General features: G+C 46.3%; 1 protein-coding gene across 1 annotated transcript; it reads left to right on the plus strand.

Annotated features, from left to right (window-relative positions):
• Positions 1 to 1974: 1974 nt before the first annotated feature.
• LOC132836233 (serine racemase-like) lies at positions 1975 to 24050 on the plus strand. The gene is made up of 7 exons (XM_060855571.1): positions 1975 to 2993; positions 6857 to 6986; positions 7432 to 7535; positions 16069 to 16188; positions 17546 to 17620; positions 17790 to 17999; positions 23438 to 24050. Exons 1-7 carry the CDS (start codon positions 2826 to 2828, stop codon positions 23621 to 23623), a joined length of 993 nt encoding a protein of 330 aa, XP_060711554.1. The 5' UTR covers positions 1975 to 2825; the 3' UTR covers positions 23624 to 24050.
• The last annotated feature ends 217 nt before the right edge of the window (positions 24051 to 24267 follow it).

Below are 24267 nucleotides of genomic sequence, written 5' to 3' on the forward strand. Positions count from 1 at the left end.
ACCCCCCTCCCCCACTCCAACCTCACCCTCAAAATGCACAGCCCTCCAATCCCTCTGCTCCAATCCCAACCTCACCATCGAACCAGCAGATAAAGGGAGCGCAGTGGTAGTCTGGCGCACTGACCTCTACACCCGCTGAAGCCAGACGCCAACTTCAGGACACCTCTTCCTACCGCTCCCTCGACCATGACCCCACCCCCATCACCAAACCATCATCTCCCAGACCATACAGAACCTCATCACCTCAGGAGATCTCCCACCCACGCTTCCAAACTCATAGTCTGGGAACCCCGCACTGCCCGGTTCTACCTCCTTCTCGAGATCCACAAGCCTGACCACCCTGGCCGACCCATTGTCTCAGCATGCTCCTGCCCCACTGAAATCATTTTTACCTACATCGACACTGTCCTATCCCCCCTAGTCCAGGAACTCCCCACATACGTTCGAGACACCACCCACGCCCTCCACCTCCTCCAAGACTTCCGTTTCCCGGGCCCCCAACGCCTCATCTTCACCATGGATATCCAGTCCCTCTTCACCTCCATCTGCCATGACCAGGTCCTCCAAGCCCTCCGTTTCTTCCTCTCCCGACATCCCCAACAGTACCCTTCCACCGACACTCTCATTTGTCTGGCCGAACTGGTCCTCACCCTTAACAATTTCTCCTTCGAATCCTCCCACTTCCTCCAGACCAAAGCGGTAGCCATGGGCACACGTATGGGCCCCAGCTATGCCTGTCTCTTTGTTGGCTACGTAGAACAGTCAATCTTCCGTAATTACACCGGCACCACTCCCCACTTCTTCCTCCATTACACTGATGACTGCATTGGCGCCACCTCATGCTCCCGCGAGGAGGTTGAGCAATTCATCAACTTCACCAACACATTCCACCCTGACCTTAAATTCACCTGGACCATCTCTGACACCTCCCTCCCCTTCCTGGACCTCTCCATCTCCATTAATGATGACTGACTTGACACCAACATTGTTTACAAACCCACTGACTCCCGCAGCTACCTGGATTACACCTCTTCCCACCCTATCTCTTGCAAAAATGCCATCCCGTATTCCCAATTCCTCCGCCTCCGCCGTATCTGCTCCCAGGAGGACCAGTTCCACCACAGAACATACCAGATGGCCTCCTTCTTTAGACACCACAATGTCCCTTCCGACATGGTTAAAGAAGCCCTCCAATGCATCTCGTCCACATCCCGCACCTCCACCCTCAGACCCCACCCCTCCAACCATAACAAGGACAGAACCCCCACTCATTGCTCACCTTCCACCCTACCAACCTTCGCATAAACCAAATCATCAATGTCACTGAGGGGGCGGGGTCAGTGTCACTGAGGGGGCGGGGTCAGTGGAGGGGCGTGTTCAGAATCGGGCTGACTGGCAATCAGGGGGCGGGGTCAGAGTCGGGCTGACGGGCTGTGAGGGGGCGGGGTCAGTGTCAGTAGAGGGGCGTGTTCAGAATCGTGCTGACTGGCAATGAGGGGGCGGGGTCAGAGTCGGGCTGACTGGCAGTGAGGGGCGTGTTCAGAGTCCGGCTGACAGGCAGTGAGAGGGCGGGGTCAGAGTAGGGCTGACAGGCAGTGGGGGGCGGGGTCAGTGTCAGTGAGGGGGCGCGTTCACAATCGGGCTGACAGGCAGTGAGAGGGCGGGGTCAGAAACTGACCGACAGGCTGTGAGGGGGCGGGGTAAGAGTCAGTGAAGGGGCGTGTCCAGAATCGAGCTGACAGGCAGGGAGTGGGCGGGGTCCGTGTCCGTGAAGGGGCGGGGTCAGATTCGGTCTGACGTCATTGAGGGGGCGGGGTCATTGTGGGGACGGGTTTCCAGCTTGGGGACATCCAGCTGGGGAGTGAAGGGGCGGTGTCGGAGTCTAGAAGGGGGTGGGATCGGATTCGGGTTGACCGTCAGAGGGGGGCGGGGTCACAGCGGGTGAAGGGGCGGGGCCAGACTGGCTCTGGTGCCGTTACCAGGGAGACGCCGGGGCCTAGCCGACCCTTTGAGACCTGTCCTGAGGAATCTCAGATCCCCTTTCTGACCTCGACCCTCTTTCAGGTCAAATCCAAGTGCTGCTTTTACAGCGGGACCTAGGGTGCAGAGAGTATGATTGTTCCCCAACTGTCATTGTAAAAATAAGAAGCAGCTATTCGGCAAAGGGGGCATCACTTACCTCAGTTTCCTCCATCCCCACTTTTTGCACTCCCAGTAGCTATCATCAATCCCATAGTATTCCCATAGACTCATCCCTCCAGAGCCCTGACAGAAAGATTTGCAACACAGAAAGGGGACATTGTGCCCATCTTGTTTGTCCCTAACATCTGTAAAAGAGACATCTGGTCTCATTCCCATCTTCCAGCTCTTGGTCCAAATGGTACAAGTGCATATCCAATTTTTTCTCTCTCTGGTGCAATGAGGCACTTACTATCTTTTCACATATCATGTTTCAGACCCCAATCACCTTTTGAATAAAAAGATTTACCCATGACATCCACTAACTCCACCTCCTCCCTTGTAAAAAAAGCTTTCTGTTGCTTCCTTTAAATCTGTGCCTCATTTTACATTTTTTGTCAGGGGTAGATGGATATCTTGAACCCTCGTGATTCCATGCACCTTGATTTGATCTTACCTGTTGCAAAGAAATGAAATCCTGATCTCACCTCCTGGTTACAATATGTCATTTTGACAAAGATCTTGCTCTGCTCTCTCTCCTAACGTGATCACATCCTGCATGGCATTTGCATGTGGTCTCAACTGCTGTTTAGTACAGTAGTTTCCTGTTTACAAATTCAGTTTCTTGCTGTGGCATTGTGGTAGCCATGCAGTCTCAGCACTGTGTTTCCCTGGCTAGTATACAGAAGGCTCACAGGGTCATCCATGACCTTGTCCACCAGACTCCAGTCCTCACCAACTCCACCCTCGACAAGCGGGCTGAAAGGAAGATCTTCCTCAAGTGTGAGCTTTTCCAAAGAACAGGATCATTCAAGGTAGGATGCTTTTGAGCCATTGAAATGTGGTGAGGATGAAATGACATATGCAGTGGCTGACTCACTCGTATTGGTCCAATTTAGGGGAAAGTAAATCGCGCCACACAAAACTTGAGCTATTGACTTTATTCGTGAGCTTATGGGGAGAGACAAGTTGACCGAATGTTCACAAGTCACTCTGACAAGATACTGAGAGTTGCGTGATTATATACGTTACAATCATTTAATAATTAGCAAACTGTTAATTGCAGGATAATGAGCAAGTTAGGCACTTTGCCCAATCACGTAGTGTCTGGACAGTGTTGGTTAGTAGCTGATAAGTAAATTTCTTTTGCCTGAAACATAGATTTTCCTCTTTCTCTGATGCTGCCTGACGTGCTGTGCTTTTACAGCACTGCATTCTTGATTCTAATCTCCAGCATCTGCAGTACTCGCTTTCACCTAATAGGTTTTTGCAAAAGAGAAGAACATTCCCATGCAAGGAAAGAATTCATTTGTCAGGTAGCAGTACAGCTGCACGTCCAACCATCCTGCTGAGTCTGGGCAAGTGCGAGATTAGCAAGCAGACATTAATATGAGATTCAAAATGGTTTCCAGGCTTTTAATATGTGACAAAAGGTCTGCTTCGAATCTAACAAGTCTCCCACAAAATACCATCCCAGTCCAGCTGCTTTGATATGTTGCTAATTCAGAAACAGGATGGGGATTAAGAAATAGAATTGGATCTGGGCTTTGAAACACAAAGGAAGCACACAATCTCAATGCACCCAAACCCTGAGAAAGTGTGTAGCCTTAAATGTGACACATTTGCTGCAGAGAATGCAGGAAAGTACTTGTTCAGAGGAATTGGGGACATCTGTTCTTAGTGTCAATGGATCAGTGTAAATAAGGTGATAACATTTGTTCACTTGGGGAACGTGTGGCAGTACTTCCTTCTTATGCCAGAGGCTGGAAGTCTGCATATTTCACATGTCAGATAATTAAATCGCTGCTTTATATCAAAGACTCTTATCAAAACTTATACTCAATAGGAAAAGAACTTGTAATTTAATAAGCTGAGTGGAATATGCATGTAATGGAACAAACCTGATGCATTTTCATGTGTACCACACTGAGCAGATTTGAATTTAAGAAGCTTAGCTCCCTCATCTTGGAGTGAATGGGAAGTGAATGTCTCATTACCCTTGCAGGCTAGGAAAACACAAAGGCTGAAAGTTGGAAGATGTTCATGTGTGAGTGAGAGAGAGAGAGAAAACATTTTTCTGTAAGTTACATTCACTGACTGAAGGGTTCAAGGGACACAGAGACAGAGAGAGAGAGAGGATGGAAATAGACAATAGGTGCAGGAGTAGGCCATTCTGCCCTTCGAGCCTGAGTGGTGAAAAGATTAACCCTTTTTGGTCTGATTTGAGAGAACATTGGCTTGTCATGGATTGAATGTTTATAAGTTGTTCCCTGGAGCTTGAGATCAGGGAAGGTTTATGAATTTAATTTGCATTCTGGGAATCTAAAATGATTTTAAAAGAAAAAGCCATTTTGTAGAACAGTGATACTGGGAATGTTAGCTGAGCGAGGTTACCTCATGGCCTTTCCACATAGTTTAGACTAGTCCCTCATTATGATGTCCTGTTAAAAGGGAAGGTTATCTAGCCAAAGCAATCAGCCATTTGGGGCCTGGCTGGATCAAGGGTGTCCCACTTTGATGTGCATTTGGCTTAATTAGTCAAGCGTTCACAGACTTGTCAATGAGTTTCTCTTCCTCTGCAAACCTTTGCCATGTCATTGCTTCTTATCTGACTAAGGACATGTGGTGCTTTTGTAATTTTATTACCAATTTCTGTGTAAAGACAGCAGCAATAAGGGAGCAGCCTGACAGAGCTCTGAGGGGGTAAGAGCTGATGCTGCTCCTCTGCTAAAGGTTTTAGAACCTTAGCTCAAGCCTGGATTGGACGTATTTGTGTTAGAGTGCTTCCTATTCCCTCCCATTGCACATGATCACAATCAGCTGTACTCCTTCTCATTCACTCCATTCTACAGCATCCTAATGGACATAAATCCCTTCCCATTGTAGATATTCCCATTGGAACTAAACCCCTTTCCATTACTCCCATTGTACACAATCCCAATTAACCCCCAAACCCCTTTCCATTCACTCCCATTGTCCACAATCCCAATTAACCAAACCTCTTCCCATTCACTCCCATTGTACACAATCCCAATTAACCAAACCCCTTCCCATTCACTCCCATTGTACACAATCCCAATTAACCCCCAAACCTCTTCCCATTCACTCCCATTGTACACAATCCCGATTAACCAAACCTCTTCCCATTCACTCCCATTGGACACAATCCCGATTAACCAAACCCCTTTCCATTCACTCCCATTGGACACAATCCCAATTGACCAAACGTTTCCCTCTCACTCCAATTGTATGCGATTCCAGTAGGTCAAATCCCTTTCTATTTCATCCCAATGTACACAATCCCAAGAGACCAAACCTTTTCCCATTTACTCCCATTGTATAGAAACATCCAGACTATTTAACACTACGGCTGGGCTGGACCAAGGTTGGGTCAAAGTTATAGAGTCCTACAGCATAGAGCCACACTCTTCCGCCCAACTGGTCCATGCCAACCAAAATGTCCATCGACACTTAACCCCATTGCCCTGCACTTGGCTCATATCCTTCCAAACCTTTCCTGTCCATGTATTTGTCCAAATGCCTTTTAAATGTTATTAATGTACCCACCTCAACCACTTCCGCTGGCAGCTCATTCCATATGCGTCCCCCCTCTGTGTAAAAAAGTTGCCCCTCAGGTTCCCTTTTATTCTTTCCCCTCTCACCTTAAACTGATGCCCTCTAGTCCTCGATTCCCCAACCCTGGGAAAAAGACTGAGTGTATTCACCCTGTCCGTGCCTCTCATGATCTTACACACTTCTATAAGATCCCCCCCCTCAGTCTCCCACACTCTAAAGAAAAATGTCATAGCTTGTCCAACCTCTCCCTATAACTCAGACCCTGAATCCTGGCAACATCCTTGTAAATTCCTTCTACACTCTTTCCAGCTTAATAACATTCTTCCTATAGCAAGGCGATCAAAGCTGAACACAATGTTCCAAGCGTGGCCTCACCAATGTCCTGTACAATTGTAACATAATTTCCCAACTTCTATTCTCAGTGCCCTGACAAATGAAGGCCAGTGTACCAAAAACCTTCTTTACTGGCCTGTCTACCTGGGACTCCACTCTCAGAGAACCGTGCACCTGAACTCCAAGGTCCCTCTGTCCCACGATACTCCTTGAGGCCCTACCATTCACCATGAAACTCTTGACCTTGATTTGACTTTCAAAAAATGCAAGACCTCACATTTATGGGGTCTTAGATATAATTCAGGAGCCAGACCAGTTAAGTGGTACTGCACTCTGCTGGTAAAACATTAGGATTACCGTCCAGGTGAACAACATGCATTTTTATAGCAATCTTAATGCAGTAAAACATCCCGATAAATTAACAGGGAATATTTCACAAGAGTTGAAAGGAAATATTAGTCCAAGTGATCAAATGCTTGATTAAAAAGGCAGATTGTAAGAAATACCTTACAGTCGGAGGGAATTCCAGTGTTTAAGGACCCAGGGAGCTGACGATATCACCCCAGTGGTGGTGCAAGGGACATCAGGGTTCCTTGTGATGCCAGAATTGGAGGAATTCAGAGGTCGTGGAGTGTTTCAGGGGCTGGAAGACGTGACAGATATCAGGAGGGGTGCTGAGGAATTCATGGAGAGATTTGAACAGGAGGAAGAAAATTTTGAACAGTTTCCTTTTCGCCAGTGAGTTGATGAGGTCTGTTACTCCTTCCAGATCCGAGGAGCCCTGAATGCAGTGGCCAGCCTCAGCGAGAAGAGGCAAAATGGCGAGGAAGTTCGAGCCGTGGTGACTCACAGTAGTGGAAATCATGGACAGGCACTTGCCTTGGCTGCTCAAATGCAAGGTAGGGAGAGCAGAAAAGGCCAATTAAGACCTGTCCTCACCAGTATTATACATTGACAGATCTGTCCGCACCAATACTGTACCCCAGAATGTTATAAGAACAGACCCTTCTCCATCAGTCCAGTATCCTGGTGTTATATAGCAACAGACTGACTCCCACCAATACTCTACCCTAGTGTTGTACAGTAATGGACCTGTGCCCACCAGTACTGTACCTTAATGTTATACAACAACAGACTGCCTCATCCGAAGGGCACAATCCCAAGTGTTTCTCGCAGTTGAGGTTATTGTTGAAATGGTGAGCCAGTGGTGGGGAAGGTGAAGATAGGGGATGAGGCAGATTGTGGGTCATCTTGTCTCTTCCTCATTGGAAGCAGGTGCAGTAAGGTTAGGCGCACTGCTGTTGTTAAGTACCGTGTAAATGTGTGTGTTTTGAACTGTCTCAGGGATCCCCTCATATGTGGTTGTGCCCCGAAATGCCCCGGCGTGCAAAAAGGCTGCCATACTGGAGTATGGCGCGCACATTGTGGAATGTGAGCCCAGCGACCAGGTAAGGCATCACCAGTTCACTTGTGTGGACTGACTTGTGACCGTTGGAGGGAGGGGAGGAAACGAAGGGGCAAGGGTGTTTTGGGGGGTTTGACAGAGACGCCAGTCTGTCTAGAATCTCTGTGGTCTTTACTCTACAACTCGTTCCCAAAAAGTGGTGGTGAGTATGTTGATGTTATCTATTTACTGCTGTTCCTGTGTTGCTCCTTGCTTCTTTGTGAACTAGTCTCTGTTTTCTATTTGTGATGGTTGGTTCTAGTCTCCCTTAAAAGTAGGGACACCTCCACCTGTACCCTTGATTGGGTAGCTTGCTGTAAAGAGACGTGAAGTTGGAATTTTTCAATTCCTTTTGAACACAAACCACAAAATACAAAGCCCCGTGAGTGAATGTACTACCAACACGTGTAAATCAATCACGCTGGAAGATAAACACACAGGTTTAAATAGGTGCCTGGAGATGGCCAATCTGTACTGCATCTTGTTTACTCATACATGAGGTGTGGGCATCACCGGGTGGACCACCGCTATTATTGCCCACCGCTAATTGCCCAGAGAGCATTTAAGATTCAACCACGTTGCTGTGGATCTGGAACAGGTAAGGATGACAGATTTCCTTCCCGAATGGGCATTAGCAAACCAGATGGGTGTTTTTCCTGCCCATCACCAATGGTTTCATGGTCATCAGTAAACTCTCATTCCCAGATTATGATTGAATTCAGATTACACTGTCCGTCATGGCAGGATTCGAACCCAGGTTCCCAGAATATAACCTGGGTCTCTGGATTAATGCTCTGCCAATAATGTCACTAGGCCATCGCCTAGCCCTAACCCCCACGGCAGTGCTGCGAGCAGTCAGAGTTGACTCACCTGGTTTGAATTCAGTTTAGAAGAGGCACTTCAGCCCCCTCAAGTCTGTGCCACCAAAAATATACTACCACCTACACTAGTCCCACTTTCCCACACTAGGCCCAAGCCTTGAATGTTAAGACACTACAAGTGTGCATCCTGGTACTTTTTAATGGTTGTGAGGGTTCCCGCCTCAACCCACCAAGGCAGCTCATTCCAGACCCCACCACCCTCTAGGTGAAAACATTTTTCCTCAGATCCCTTCGAAACCTCCTGTCTTTTACTTTAAAATCATGCCCCGTTGTTAGTGACCCTTCAATTAAGGGGAACGGCTGCATCCTATTCACCCTGTCCATGCCCCGCGTAATCTCATATGCCTCTATCAGGTTTCCCCTTCACCTCCAAAGGGAGCAACCTGAGCTCATCCAGTCTCTCTACACTTCTGAAATGCAAAATTCCTGGCGACATTCCGATGAGTCTCCTTTGCACCCCCTGCAATCCCATTGCGTCACAGAATGGTGGTCCGTCAACTAAGGTCAAGTTCCTGTTGCATCTTTATGTCAGCCATAATCCAACCCATCTTTGATGGTGTTGGCTGCCTATTCAAGCCAGCAGGAGGTATTGATGAAGTCAATGACTGGAAGGTTGGCTTGCATGATGGACTGGGCTGTGTTCACAACTCTCTGTATTGTATTTTTCCATGCTGTGTAAAAAAATTGTTGTTCCCTTTCCAGCCCGTTAGTCCCGATGAGTGCGAGATGAAAAGCTCCAACTTCCTGTCCCTTTTTAGCAACATTTATGTCCTAAACGGCCAAAGAGCGATTAGTTTGAAATCCTCAATCAGGTTATCCTCTCCGTCTTCACTTTTCTACAGTTTGAAGGCCAGTGCAGTCCACTTATCCTAATACATTAGGTTCACGCAACAGGACTAACTGCTAACAAGAGGATTAGAGCCCATTAATTTCAATGAATATATTTGATTTGATTTATTTGATTTAATATTTTATTGTTACGTGTATCTAGGTGAATAGTTTTAATCTGCATGCAATACAGATCATACCAAGCAAAGTGCATAAGGGCGATAGAACAGAGTGGGGAAGGCGGTGGTTTTTTTTTAATGGATATTTTTATTGAAAATTTAACATTTTTACAAGTTTACAAAATTTAAAAAAACCCAAGTATAAACATTGATATACAATTAAATCTTAAATTAATAATAACCAAAATTTAACAAAAGAAAAATACCGAGAGAAGAAAAACCAAAACTCAACCAACTACTAATCTAACCTACAACTAACCAGAGTGTATAATTAAGTCTCTTACATTATTCAAAGAAGAGAAAAAATACCCGACAGATAACACAGAAATTGGGTAGTGAGATACATGCTCGGAATGTGTTAACATCAAATGTAACAAAACCCGTATTCGTGTGGGGATTCCTCTCCCAAGGGGCCCCAGACCAGCCCGTTCGCTATCTCAATTAAATAAAAGCCTTTGTTAGGATGGCCGAAATATCTGTATTTATATAATTCAAGAAGGGCTGCCATATTTTATGGAATAATTCGGTCTTTCGGTGCCCCATATTTGTAAGGAAGTCAAGGGGAATACATTCCATAATTAATCTGTGCCAATTTGAAAGTCCAGGGGGGCCTTCAGCCACCCAGTTTACCAAAATATTTTTTCTTGCGCAGAAAGAGAGAATAGAAAATAATCTCTTCCCGTGCATATCCAGGGAGGGTAAGTCCGAAAAGCCCAAAAGGAGAGATACAGGGTCCACTCTAATTTCTGTTCCTAAGATTTCTGTCAGACCACTTGCTACTTTAGTCCAATATCTACAGATCTTATGACAGGTCCATAGGCAATGTACAAGAGTGCCCACCTCTATTTTACATTTGGGACACACTGGAGATGCTCCTGCCTTAAATATTGCTAATCGATCCGTTGCTATATGGGCCCTATGAAGTATCTTCAGCTGAATGGCCTGAGTTCTGTTGCAGACGGTGATTCTTCTGGCATTTTCCCAAATGTCATTCCATGTTTCTATAGAGATTTCCAGTCCCAAATCCTGATTCCATGATTTAAGCAGATTGTCCGTATCTCCCGATACTTCATCATGTAGTAAATGATAAACGGAAGATACCCCCATTGACCATAGTACTCTACATTCTCTATCTGATTTATAAAGACTATCTAATAACGTAGTCTTCTTCTGAATGTAATCTTGAATTTGGAAGTATCGAAAGAGGTCTCCATTAGGTAATCCAAATTTCTGACGCAGCTGTTCAAAAGACATCAGGATCCCTTCTTTAAACAGATCCCCTAAACAGGAGATACCCCTGGATCTCCAGAGTTTGAAAGTGGCATCTGTAAACCCCGGTTGAAATCCCCATGCTCTCACTATCGGAGCATAGGGAGATGTTTTATGTAAGGTGCCCTCATTTTGCCGCATTATATTCCAAGCTTTAATTGTGTTTAGTATTATAGAGTTTTTACAGTGATCCGTAATGATTTTCCTCTTGTCTGAAAATAAAAGGTTAATAAGTGGGCATTTTACTTGAGAAGCCTCGATGTCCAGCCAGATCGATAGTGGGTCAGACAAGACCCAATCAGCTATGTAACTTAATAGGGAACTTAACTGATATTTCCTAAAATCTGGGAAATCCAATCCTCCCCTTGCCTGTGGAAGCTGTAGCTTCTTCAGCTTAATGAGGGGCCGTCTATGATTCCAGATAAAGGAACCCAACCAGCCATATAATTTACATAGTGCCAGCCTTGGCAGCACCACCAGAAGCATTCTCATAGGATATAGGAGACTGGGCAGGACATTCATTTTAATTAGTGCTATTCTACCTAGCCAGGACATTGGAAGGTCTCCCCATCGCTGGAGGTCCTGCCTTATCCTCTCCAGTAAATGCGCAAAGTTAGCCTTGTATAACTGACCAAATACTGGGGTGATAAAAATGCCTAAATATAAAAAAACCCTCCAGGGACCACCAAAAGGGAAAGTGGGATCTGTCCAACAAGTGGGATATACTAGCAAGGCCACCTGTTGGCATAGCCTCCGATTTTGAGAAATTAATTTTGTAGCCTGAAAGTACACTAAATGTATTAATAACTTGGATTAAGCGAGGCATGGACATCAAAGGATTACTGAGAAATAGAAGTACATCATCTGCATAAAGGGTAATTTTATGTTTACCTGTACCAACCCTTGGGGCCGTTATATTAGGGTCAGCCCGTATAGCTTCTGCTAGTGGCTCAGTTATTAGTGTAAATAGCAATGGTGAGAGAGCACATCCCTGACGGCAGCCCCTAACCACACTGAAGCTATCTGAGCCTAGTCCATTGGTAATCACAACTGCTTTGGGATCATTATACAGTGTTGAGACCCATTTGATAAACACCTTTCCAACGCCAAACCTTTCCAATGTGTAAAACAAATATGACCAATCAACCCTGTCGAATGCCTTTTCCGCGTCTAATGAGACTACTACATCTGGTATCTTTCCCTGATGGCAGGCTTGAATCACATTGAAAACCCTTCTAACATTATTGGATGATCTACGGCCCTTAATAAACCCTGTCTGATCCTCCTTTATGATATGTGGCAATACCCTTGCTAGCATCAATGCTAACGTTTTAGAGAGGATTTTAAAATCTACATTTAGCAAGGATATTGGTCTGTATGATGCGCAATCTTTACTATCTTTCATCAGGAAGGGGTCCATACGCCAATGCCGGGGGGATGTGTCATTGTTCCTCGCCTTGATTTCCATATATACAGCAGCGTGATCAGAAATTGCTATACTGCCTATTTTACAGGATGATATGGAATTTAAAAAAATCTAGGGGCAAAAAAACATATCGATTCTAGTATGGCATTTATGTGGATTGGAGTAAAAAGAAAAATCTCTGCTCTGTGGATGAAGGTATCTCCATACATCTACTAGTCCTAATTCTTTGTTCAAATCCACCAATTGTCTAGATCTGGGAGATACTCCTGCAGTACTCTTGGGAATCCTATCTATTTCCGGATCCATAACACAATTAAAGTCTCCCCCTATAATTGAATGATGGGCACTGAGAGCCATCGATTTTGAGAAGGCTTCCGTTATAAATTTAAAAGGATTAGATTAGACTTACAGTGTGGAAACAGGCCCTTCGGCCCAACAAGTCCACACCGACCCGCCGAAGCGCAACCCACCCATACCCCTACATTTACCCCTACGGGCAATTTAGCATGGCCAATTCACCTGACCCGCACATCTTTGGACTGTGGGAGGAAACCGGAGCACCCGGAGGAAACCCACGCAGACACGGGGAGAACGTGCAAACTCCACACAGTCAGTCGCCTGAGTCGGGAATTGAACCCGGGTCTCAGGCGCTGTGAGGCAGCAGTGCTAACCCCGGATGTGCCGGGGGACAATACAAATTTAAAATCCTATATTCCTCTCCATTTATAAGGGCTTTAATCAGAATATATCATCCAGACTCGTCTTTTATCTGATTTAGGATTTTGAAAAGAAAATTCTTCCGAATAAGAATAACAACTCCCCTGCTTTTTGAGCTAAAAGAAGAAAAAAAGGCCTGATCAAATCCATCCTGTCGTAATTTCAAGTGTTCTTTATCCAATAAGTGTGTCTCCTGTAGGAGAGCTATATCAACCCTTTCTTGAGGTTTGATAATATTTTCTTCCTTTTGATTGGTGAATTACTCCCCCTGACATTCCAGGTGCACCACTTAACCGACTGATCAACCATAATCGTCTGGGCAAATCCAAGACCCCTCGGGAGGGGAAACCCTATCCAGAACATCCCGAGCATAGAGCATATAAAATTCACAAAAATAAAGGCTCTCTAGTACACTCACAACAGTATAATAAAAAAAATTCTAAATAAAAAACATATAAAACATATTTAAATGGAGATTTTCCCCCTTGTTCCCAGGGGGTATCACTTCCTATCCAAATGTCCATCATATTCTCTCCCAACTAGTGCCCCACCCTTGACCCAGGCGCTTCACAATAGGATGAGGAGAATTCAAATATACTACAGAGCTAGAGTGAACAGTGAGCACCCTACCCCACTCACCCACCCACCCACACCAACACCTGGATATATTTGGTAATGTTAATACCATGTATAAACATATATAACTATAAAATTACAACCTCTACAAGAAATAATTAAATATAATAATATAAAATAACAAGGGAAAACAACCCCGCTCCTAGAGACAGAGGTAAAATACAATAAGGTAACCACCTCCCCCCACCAACATTAACTAGACCCCCAGGCCTATATATGTATATGTGTGTGTGTGTGTGTGTATATAGAATAAAAAAAACAAGGTGGGGGGAGAATATCGTTAAGTAGAGAACAAATAAATAAATCCCTCTCCCCACCCCCCCAAGATAGTGTTCAAAGAACACTAAGCTGGCCTTCCGTTTCCCGTTCGGGAAGGCCCAGCAAACGAATATTTTTTCGATGACCTCGATGTTCGAGAGTCCGGACCTGATCCATGGCCGATTGTGCTGTAGTTTCGGAAGTCGCGGCCTTTCGCTCTGACCCTCCGACTTGGCGCTCGATTTCCTTGATGTCTCGGTCGTGCTTTTGCAGCGCAGCTGAGAGTGAGTCCCATCGGCTTCGGGATTCTTCAATAAAAGTGTCGATTTTGCATCGAGTTTGGAGATTATTTCCACGAGGCTCGCCACCGTAGGTAAGTCCCCCGGGACAGCTGCGGACGCCTCTGCTGCAGCTGGAGAGGGTGGGGGTGGGGTTCCTGTTTGCTGAGAGCTGCGGACTGCCTTCCCTTAAGTCATTTTTCCTGGAGATTAAATTGCTTAAATTCAGTACTAAACAACTAATTACATTAAGTAAAAACTATTTTAAATGATTTGGTGAGTGTGTGGGGGGGGGTGACCCACTTTGCCCAAGTCTTGGGAGGTGCACTGTCGACTCAGACTTGCTGGGTCGCCGCCATCTTGGATCCCCCGGAAGTCAGTGTTATGGCTGTGGGGAAGGTGCACAAAGAGTGAAGTCCACATTAGATTGGAAATTTGAGAGGTCCATACAGAAGTCTAACAACATAACGTGGTAGGCAATAGCCTGGTGGAATTATCACTGGACTGTTAATCCAGGTAATGTTCTGGGGACCCAGGTTCAAATCCGACCAGGGCAGAATTCAGTGAGTATCTGGATGAATCCATTGTCGAGTGTCAGGAAAAACCGATCTGGTTCCTTTAAGAAAGGAAACTGCCATCCTTGCCTGGTCTGGACTACCTGTGACTCCAGACCCACAGTTGACTCTTAACTGCTCCCTGGACGATTAGGGATGGGCTATAAAGGCTGGCCTAATCAGTGACACCTTCATCCAGTGCATGAATAAAGAAAAAAATAAAGTGGGAAGAAGCTGTTCTTGAATCTTTTGGAACAGGTGTTTAAGCTTTTGTATCTTCCTGACGGAAGGGGTCGGAAAAGATTATAAGCGGGGTGGGAGGGGACTTTGACTATGTTGGCTGCCTTTCCAAGGCAGTGGGAAGGTATAGAGGGGAGGTTGGCTTGTGTGATGGTCTGGGCTGTTTTCACAACTCTCAATAGTTTCTTACAGTCTTGGGGAGAGCAGTTGCCCAGGCCATGATGCATTCAAATAGAATGCTTTCTGTGGTGCACCAGTGAAAATTGGTCAGTGCCTTTATGGCTTTGCTGAATTTCCTTAGCTCCCTGCGGCAGGAGAGGTGTTGCTGTGCTTTCTGTAGACCAGGACTACAGCGAATTAGTTGCTGTTGAAGGAAGTGACGTACTGTTGAACCTTTTTGCCTTGTCTGCATCAGGATGAAATTGCCAGAATGCCAAATCTCAAAGGCAACAACATTTTATATTGCATTAGAAGAGGGTGCTGACTGAATGGCAAACTTACTGTGTTTATTGAGGCCATTGCCATGGCAAATGCGCCAGGGGTTAGCTCTCATCAAAATCTCCAAGCTTTAATAAAAACAAAATACTACGGGGACTGGAAATATATAATAAAAAGTGGAAAGCTCAGCAGGTCTAGCAGCATCTGTGGAGAATGAAACATTTACTTAGATTACTTAGATTAGATTACTTACAGTGTGGAAACAGGCCCTTCGGCCCAACACGTCCACACCGACCCGCCGAAGCGCAACCCACCCATACCCCTACATTTACCCCTTACCTAACACTACAGGCAATTTAGCTTGGCCAATTCACCTGACCAGCACATCTTTGGACTGTGGAAGGAAACCGGAGCACCCGGAGGAAACCCACGCAGACACGGGGAGAACGTGCAAACTCCACACAGTCAGTCGCCTGAGTCGGGAATTGAACCCAGGTCTCAGGTGCTGTGAGGCAGCAGTGCTAACCACCGTGCCGCCCACTACATTTTGAGTGCAGTCTGCCAGAGCTCTGAAGAAGACTTGTGCCGGACTCGAAACATTAACTCTGCCTCTGCCTTCAGAGGTGTTGCCAGACATGCTGAGTTTCTCCAGCACTTTCTGTCCCCAGGCTTGCTTTGATTGAAAAGACACAATGCGAAGGCATGTTTTTTTTTCCCTGTTTGCAAAGCACATGGCCCTGTGTGTAAATCTATCTGTAGCTTGTAGCATGTGCGAGGTGAGCCACACTGCTCTGAAATTAATTCTTGCTTTGTTGTTGTTTATCTTCCATAAGTCAAGAATGGAAACCGTGTCCAAGGTCATAGCGGAGACCCAGGGGATTCAAATCCACTCTAACCAAGATCCCCTTGTGATTGCTGGTCAAGGCACCATTGGACTGGAGATCTTGCAACAAGTAACCAGAATCATTGTGTCTAAGTATATAGATGAAGGAGCCATTGTGTGTAATAGGGATTTGGGTAGAGTGTGTACCGTTGACCTGCACCCACCCTCTGTGCAATTGTACCTTATTCTGCAACACAGACCAATCTTGCTTCAATTGCACAGGAGCTTAGATAGACCAGTCTGGAGTTCTGTGTGCTGTTTGATCTCCTTAACTCAGGAAACATATTATTGCCATCGAGGGAGTGCAATGAAGGTTCACCAGATTTATTCCCGGGATGGCAGGACTGTCCTATAAAGAGAAATTGGGCTTGAATTCACTAAAATATCAAAGAGTGTGAGGTGACTTAGTTGAAATCAACAAAATACTGAATCGGATAGAGATTGGTAAGATGTTTTCCCTGCTTGGGGAGTCCAGAATTGGGAGATACAATTTAAACATAAAGGGATAAACACAAACTATTTGCCACCCAGGTAAGGCATATGGCATACTGGCTTTTATTGGGAGAGGAATTGAGTTCCGGAGTCCTGAGGTCATGTTGCAGTTGTATAAGACTCTGGTGCGGCCGCATCTGGAGTATTGTGTGCAGTTTTGGTCGCCATACTATAGGAAGGATGTGGAGGCACTGGAACGGGTGCAGAAGAAGTTTACCAGGATGTTGCCTGGCATGGTAGGAAGATCGTATGAGGAAAGGCTGAGACACTTGGGGCTGTTCTCATTGGAGAAAAGAAGGTTTAGGGGTGACTTGATAGAGGTGTACAAGATGATTGGGGGTTTAGATAGGGTTGACCATGAGAACCTTTTTCCACGTATGGAGTCAGCTATTACGAGGGGGCAGAGCTTTAAACTAAGGGGTGTTAGGTATAGGATAGATTTTAGGGGTAGATTCTTTACCCTGTGAGTCGTGAGTTCATGGAATGCCCTGCCAGTAGCAGTGGTGGACTCTCCCTCTTTATGGGCATTTAAACGGGCATTGGATAGACCTATGGAGGATAGTGGGTTAGTGTAGGTTAGGTGGGCTTGGATCGGCACAACATCAAGGGCCGAAGGGCCTGTACTGCGCTGTATTTTTCTATGTTCTATGTTCTATTTAGGAACAAGATAAGAAATTTGTTTTACTCAAAGGGTTATGAATCTTTAGAATTTTCCACCACTGTGGGCTGTGGAAGTTCACCCTTGGAATATGTTTAAAATAGAGGTTGATAAACATTTGATTATCAATGGCATCAAGGATTATGAGATCAGTGTGGGGATAGGGGTTGCAGTGTGGGCTGAATGGCTTATCGCTGCTCCTGTGCAGCTGTCTAAATGCTCTGTTCCAACATAACCGCTCTTCCCATGGGCTCTTACTTGGTCTCCTGTCAAACAGGTCCCAGATCTACAGGCTGTGGTGGTTCCAGTTGGTGGTGGAGGAATGGTCTCTGGAATTGCAGTCGCCATCAAGGTAGGATATATGGTTGGGAGATGAGCCAGTAATGGGCACTAACTATGTTGCACGCAGAGAGCTGGAGCTAGCAGTGTGAACACACAGTGTGTTATACGTGTTGTGTTGGATATCACGCTCACACCTTCCATTCTTGTCCCCTTCTACCGACCACCTACGTCCTCCGCAGACTCAACGTCCACAGGTCAAAATTTATGCAGCAGAACCGGAGAAGGCAGATGACTGTTATCAGTCCAAGCAGCGTGGCTGCCTGACCCCCAACACCTACCCTCCTGTGACAATCGCTGATGGAGTGAAGACTAGCATCGGCGAGAAGACTTGGCCCATCATCAGGGACCTGGTGGATGATGTCTTCACCGTCAGTGAGGAGGAGATTAAGGTACCTGCCCCTCAATCTGCATGCTGAATTTTGGTCATGTCATATTTTGACATAGAGTCATACAGCATGGAAACGAATCCTGCGGTCCACGCCAAACATAATCCCAAACTAAACTAGTTCCACTTACCTGCTCCTTGCCTATATCTCTCTGATTCATGGACTTATCCAAGTGTCTTTTAAACGCTGTAACTGTCCCCACATTCACCACTTCCTCAGGAAGGTCATTCCACCCATGAACCACTCTCTGTGTTAAGAATTTGTCCCTCATGTCTTTTGTACATCTTTCTCCTCTCACCCTAAAAATATGACCCCTAGTGTTGAAGTCCCCCACCTTAGAGAAAAGACAGCTACCACTGACTCTATCTGTACCCCTCGTTATTTTATAAACTTCTATCACGTCACCTCTCAACCTCCTACTATCCTGCAGAAGAAGTCCCAGCTTATCCAACCTTCCATACCCAGCAACATCCTGGAAAATCTCCTCTGAACTCTCTCCAGCTTAATAATATCCTTCCTATAACTGGGTGACCAGAACTGCACACAGTATTCTAGAGGAGGCCTCACCAAGGTTCTGTACAAAAGCAACATGACGTCCCAACTCCTATACTCAGAGGACTGAGTAATGAAGGTAAGTGTGCCACTGTGTCCATATGTGACACAAATGTCAAAGAGTTATGTACCTGCTGCTCAGCTCCCTCTGTTCTACAACACTACACAAGGCCCTGACATTCCCATTCCTCTCCAATTCCAGGGAGCAGCTGGAATGAGGATTGAAAACCAACTGGGCACCGCGCCCAGCTACACGTGTTATCAGACGGTGCAGCATGGCATTTGCGAATGCAGGGTAGAGTGAGCAACGTGATGTTTCCAGCCAGTATCACTGGCTAGATGTCAAAGTCCTTGACAGATCATATATCCCAAAGGCACTGTTCACTTAGTGTCTTGGGTCATCAAGGAAACTGCAACTACAGTTTTTAGATTAGATTAGTTTCCCTTCAGTGTGGAAACAGGCCCTTCGGCCCAACTAGTCCACACCGGCCCTCCGAACAGTAACCCACCCAGACCCATTTCCCTCTGACTAATGCACCTAATACTATGGGCAATTTAGCATGGCCAATCCACCTGACCTGCACATCTTTGGACTGTGGGAGGAAACCAGAGCACCCAGAGGAAACCCACGCAGACACAGGGAGAATGTGCAAACTCCACACAGTCAGTTGCCCGAGGCTGGAATCAAACCTGGGATCCTGGTGCTGTGAGGCAGTAGTCCTAACCACTGAGCCACCACTTGTGATCACATTGGCCATGACTCACTGCGTGGCACTGTCACCCAAGTCAGTGAGTTATGGGTTTGAGAGCCCCAGGGATTGGAACATAAATTCTGGATCAGAGTGGTGCTGGAAAAGCACAGCAGTTCAGGCAGCATCCGAGGAGCAGGAAAATCAACGTTTCGAGCAGAAGCCCTTCATCAGGAATACTTTTGCCCGAAATGTTGATTTTCCTGCTCCTTGGATGCTGCCTGACCTGCTGTGCTTTTCCAGCACCACTCTAATCCAGAATCTGGTTTCGGGTATCTGCAGTCCTTGTTTTTACCGACTGGAACATAAATCCCAGGCTGACTCTTCCAGTGCCTGTACTGAGGGAATGCTGGACTCATCAGAGGTGCTGTGGTTTATGGTGAAACTGAGGCCTCCAGCTGCCTTTTCATGTGGATATAAAAGGTCACTGCGGTATTCCAACAACGAGGGTGGGGCTGCTGTTCTCACCACTGTCTTGTCACTTCGTGGATATTGCAAAGCAAATGTTTCATCGTTATTTCATGTTGGCATCTTTGTGTGTGCCAGATTTCCTGTGTTACAGCAGTGACGACACTTGACAACTAACCTCAATGGCTGTTGTGGGACATATGACACCTGGCAGGTGCACAGAAAAGCCAGCCCAACTCATCCATATTGGTGTTTCTGCTCCACATAAGCCTTCTCTGACCTTTTCTCACCCAAATCTACTGCCATTCTATGTTCCCTTCTTTCTCATTTGATCGTCCCTTTTCAATGCTTCTGTACGATTCATTTCAATCTCACCCCACGGGAGGGAGTTCCACATTCTCACCACTCTCTGGGTGAAGGTGTTTGGCTTGCGTTCCCAATTTGGTTTGTTGGTGGCCATCTTATATTGATCGGGTGGAGTCAGGCTCCACCTCTGGCAGTGTGGCAGTTGAGGAAAGGTAACTATAAAAACCATAAAGGAGCTGCTCAGAGTTGATTGGAAGGGCAGCCTGGCAGGGAAGATGGTGGAGCATCAATGGCACGGTAATAGAATCATAGAGACAGACCCTTCGGTCCACTCATCCGTGCCAACCAGATATCCTAACCTAATCCAGTCCCATTTGCCATCATATCCCTCCAAACCCTTCCTATTCATATCCCCATCCAGATGCCTTTTAAATGTTGCAATTGTACCAGTCTCCACCACTTCCTCTGGCAGCTCATTCCATACACACAGCACCCTCTGCTTGAAAAAGTTGCCCCTTAGGTCCCTTTTAAATCTTTCCCCTCTCATCATAAACCTATGCCCTTTAGTTATGGACTCCCCCCACCCCAGGGAATTTGATTAGATTAGATTAGATTACTTACAGTGTGGAAACAGGCCCTTCGGCCCAACAAGTCCACACCGACCCGCCGAAGCGCAACCCACCCGTACCCCTACATTTACCCCTTACCTAACACTACGGGCAATTTAGCATGGCCAATTCACCTGACCCGCACATCTTTGGGCTGTGGGAGGAAACCGGAGCACCCGGAGGAAACGCACGCAGACACGGGGAGAATGTGCAAACTCCACACAGTCAGTCACCTGAAGGGTCTGTGGGGTCCGGCTCGTTAGATGTATTCAAGAGGGTGCTGGAAGTGGCTAACGGGCGATGGAGGGAAAGCATAAGTGGGGACACTGAGATTGCAGGATTAGCCACGATCATGCTGAACGGTAGTGCAGGCTCGATGGGCCAAACGGCCTATCACTGCTCCTATTTCCTATGATTCAAGCTCACGATTTATCCTTCGGGGAGGGAGAGGGGCGTACTCCCTACTGAGCCGAGAACGGATTCCGTTCCCACGATCCCCCAATCGGAATTCCGATCTTCAATACCGGAGCGCGAGTAGGGAGACGGTAGAAAGGGAACGTGAAAAGGGGGCCCAGGGCGCTCTGCGTATCCGCTGTATGACATCCCGAAGGGTTAAAGCACGTGAGGAGACTTAGTGTGTAGGCTAACCCTCGAACAAACAGAGCTCTGGTGGGAAGTGATTTTATAAACTTCCATAAGGCGGCACGGTGGCTCAGTAGTTAGCACTGTGGCCTCACAGCACCAAGGTCCCAGGTTCAATTCCAGCCTTAGGTGACTGTCTGTCTGGAGTTTGTATGTTCTCCCTGTGTCTGTGTGGGTTTCCTCTGGGTGGTCCGGTTTCCTCCCACAGTCCAAAGATGTGTAGGTCAGGTGAACTGGCCATGGTAAATTGTCCATAGTGTTAGGTGCATTAGTCAGAGGGAACTAGGATTGGGTTGGTTACTCTTCAGAGGGTTGGTTGGGCTGAAGGGCCTGTTTCGACACTGTAGGGAATCTAATCTAAATTATATAAAAAAAGGTCACCCCTCAGCCTCTGACGCTCCAGGGAAAACAACCCCAGCCTATTCAGCCTCTCTGTGTAGCTCAGATCCTCCAACCCTGGCTACATCCTCGTAAATCTTTTCTGAACCCTGTCAAGTTTCACAACGTGGCAGGTTTGTGGGAGTAATTTGGGAGGCACAGCAGAAATTCATCCCAAGGAAAGAGAGACATGCTGAAGGGGAAGACAAGACAACCGTGGATAACTGGGGAAATCAGATACCGCAGAAAAGCCAAAGAAGAAAGATATAATGTGGTGAAGATTAGCGGGTGGCAAAACCTTCATACACTACCAGAAGGTAATGAGTAAAGCAATGAGGGAGGGACACATGAAATATAAGGGTAAGCTAGCTAGTAATATAAAAGAAGGTTGCAAGAGTTTTTGTTTTAGATATATAAAAGGTAAGAGTGGACATTGAAAGTGAGGCTGCAAAAGTAGTAACGGGGAGCAAAGAAATGGCAGAGGAACAGAATAAATGCGTTATATCAGTTTTCACAGAGGACAACATCAGCAGCATACCAGAACTTTGAGAGAATTTGATGTAGAGGTGAGTGCAGCGGGTCAGAAGGTGGAAAATATCACCCAGATCAGATGGATTACACCCCACAATTCTGAAGGAGATAGCTGAGAAGATCGTCGAGGCATTAGTGGTGATATTTCAGAATCAGTCGAGCCGGGGGACTTGAGGACTGGAAAATGGTTAACGTAGCATCTCTGTTTAAGAAAGGAGGGAGGCAGAAGACGGGCAACGGTAGGCCGGTTAACCTGACCTTGGTGGAGAAGATGTTTCCACCGGTAAGGGAGACTAGGACCTGAGGGCAACGCCTCAAAGTGAAGGGACGGCCCTTTCGCTGTGAGATGAGGAGGATTATCTTCAGCCGGGGGGGGGGGGGGGGGGGGGGTGTGGATCTGTAGAGGTCATTACAGCAGGAGGCCAAGTCATCGAGTGAATTTAAGACAGTGATGGATTAGTAATGGGATCAAAGGTTACAGGAGAAGGCAGGAGAATGGGGTTGAGAAACAAATCAGCCATGATGGAATGGCGGAGCAGCTGCAATGGGCCAAATGGCCTAATTTTGCTCCTGTATCTTATGGCTTCACAAGAGGATACATTGTCTCTGTTTCTGCTCTGTCAAAAGCTGTCAGAAATTGACACGTTTCTATTAGGTCACCTCTCCGCCATTTTGCTTTATAAGAGACCCGTCGGAGGCTGAAAGGTTTACAAAATTATGAGGGGGCATGGATAGGGTAAATAGACAAAGTCTTTTCCCTTGGGTCAGGGAGTCCAAAACTAGAGGGCATAGGTTTAGGGTGAGAGGGGAAAGATATAAAAGAGACCTACGGGGCAACTTTTTCACGCAGTGGGTGGTACGTGTATGGAATGAGCTGCTAGAGGAAGTGGTGGAGGCTGGTACAATTGCAACATTTAAGAGGCATCTGGATGGGTATATGAATAGGAAGGGTTTGGAGGGACATGGGCCGGGTGCTGCCAGGTGGGACTAGATTGGGTTGGGATGTCTAGTCAGCATGGATGGGTTAGACCGAAGGGCCTGTTTCCATGCTGTACATCTCTACGACTCAAAGATTCGGAGAGTCCTAGCCTTTCCTAATGTGTAACCCCCTTCATTTCTGCTGTCGCCCTGTATAACCCTTCTTCACATCCTCTCCAACACCCCTACGTCATTTTTATAATCTGGCGGTCAGGCTTGTATGTGGTATTCCAAGGACATCGCGAAGGGGTGAAACCGTTCTACAATTGGCGCTCTTTATCTTTTGCAGCGGGCTACACGGCTGATGTGGGAGCGGGCAAAGCTGGTGATTGAGCCCACCGCAGGTGTCGGGGTCGCAGTGGTACTCTCCCCCCGGTTTCGAGACCTCCCCGGCAATCTCCGCAACGTCTGTGTGGTGCTGTGTGGAGGCAACGTGGACTTGGACTCTCTTGAGTGGCTGAAGGTCACTGAGTGAAACGTTTTTGACCTCTTGATGAAGCCAAATGATGGGTGGGTGGGCGTGTGTGTGAGAGAGAGATAACAGTCAGAAAATTGAAGGGGAAACTAAGATAATAATCAATGGCTCAAAGATATGAATTGTATAATAATGATGGTTAATGATATGCAGGAAGTGAGAATGTGGGTATAACCAGTGTGCTAATGTAACTCATGAGCATCACAAGTGCTGGAGAGCATTATTCCCCCCTCCAAAATTACATTTTAATTTCATTTTCTTTGGCTTGCTTCAAAGTTTTATTTTTTGTACGAAAAGCCCCTATAAGGGCCTGTCACTCCGCAACATTATTAACTGGTTTTAATTGAAACTTTAAAAAAAAATGTCAGAAGAGTTTCTGAAACTGAGTTAGGAGGTGTTTGCTTGTCATCTCTCACTCTGTAAATAAATGTAAGACTGTGTAAAGATTGGCACCAGTACTATCCTTCACTTTGCAGGTGATAATAAAGGAGAGGGAGAGAGATTTGTGAGGTGTAAGTAGATTAGAGGCATTCTCCTTGGAGAAGGGAAGATTCAGAGGTGCTTTGATGGAGTTATCCAAAATTACGAGGTGTCTGGATAGAGTCAATAGAGAGTAAGCGTCCTCGTTGGTGGAAGAATTGAGA

This window comes from Hemiscyllium ocellatum, chromosome 46, assembly GCF_020745735.1.
Source record: "Hemiscyllium ocellatum isolate sHemOce1 chromosome 46, sHemOce1.pat.X.cur, whole genome shotgun sequence".
NCBI classification, from domain to species: Eukaryota; Metazoa; Chordata; class Chondrichthyes; order Orectolobiformes; family Hemiscylliidae; genus Hemiscyllium; species Hemiscyllium ocellatum.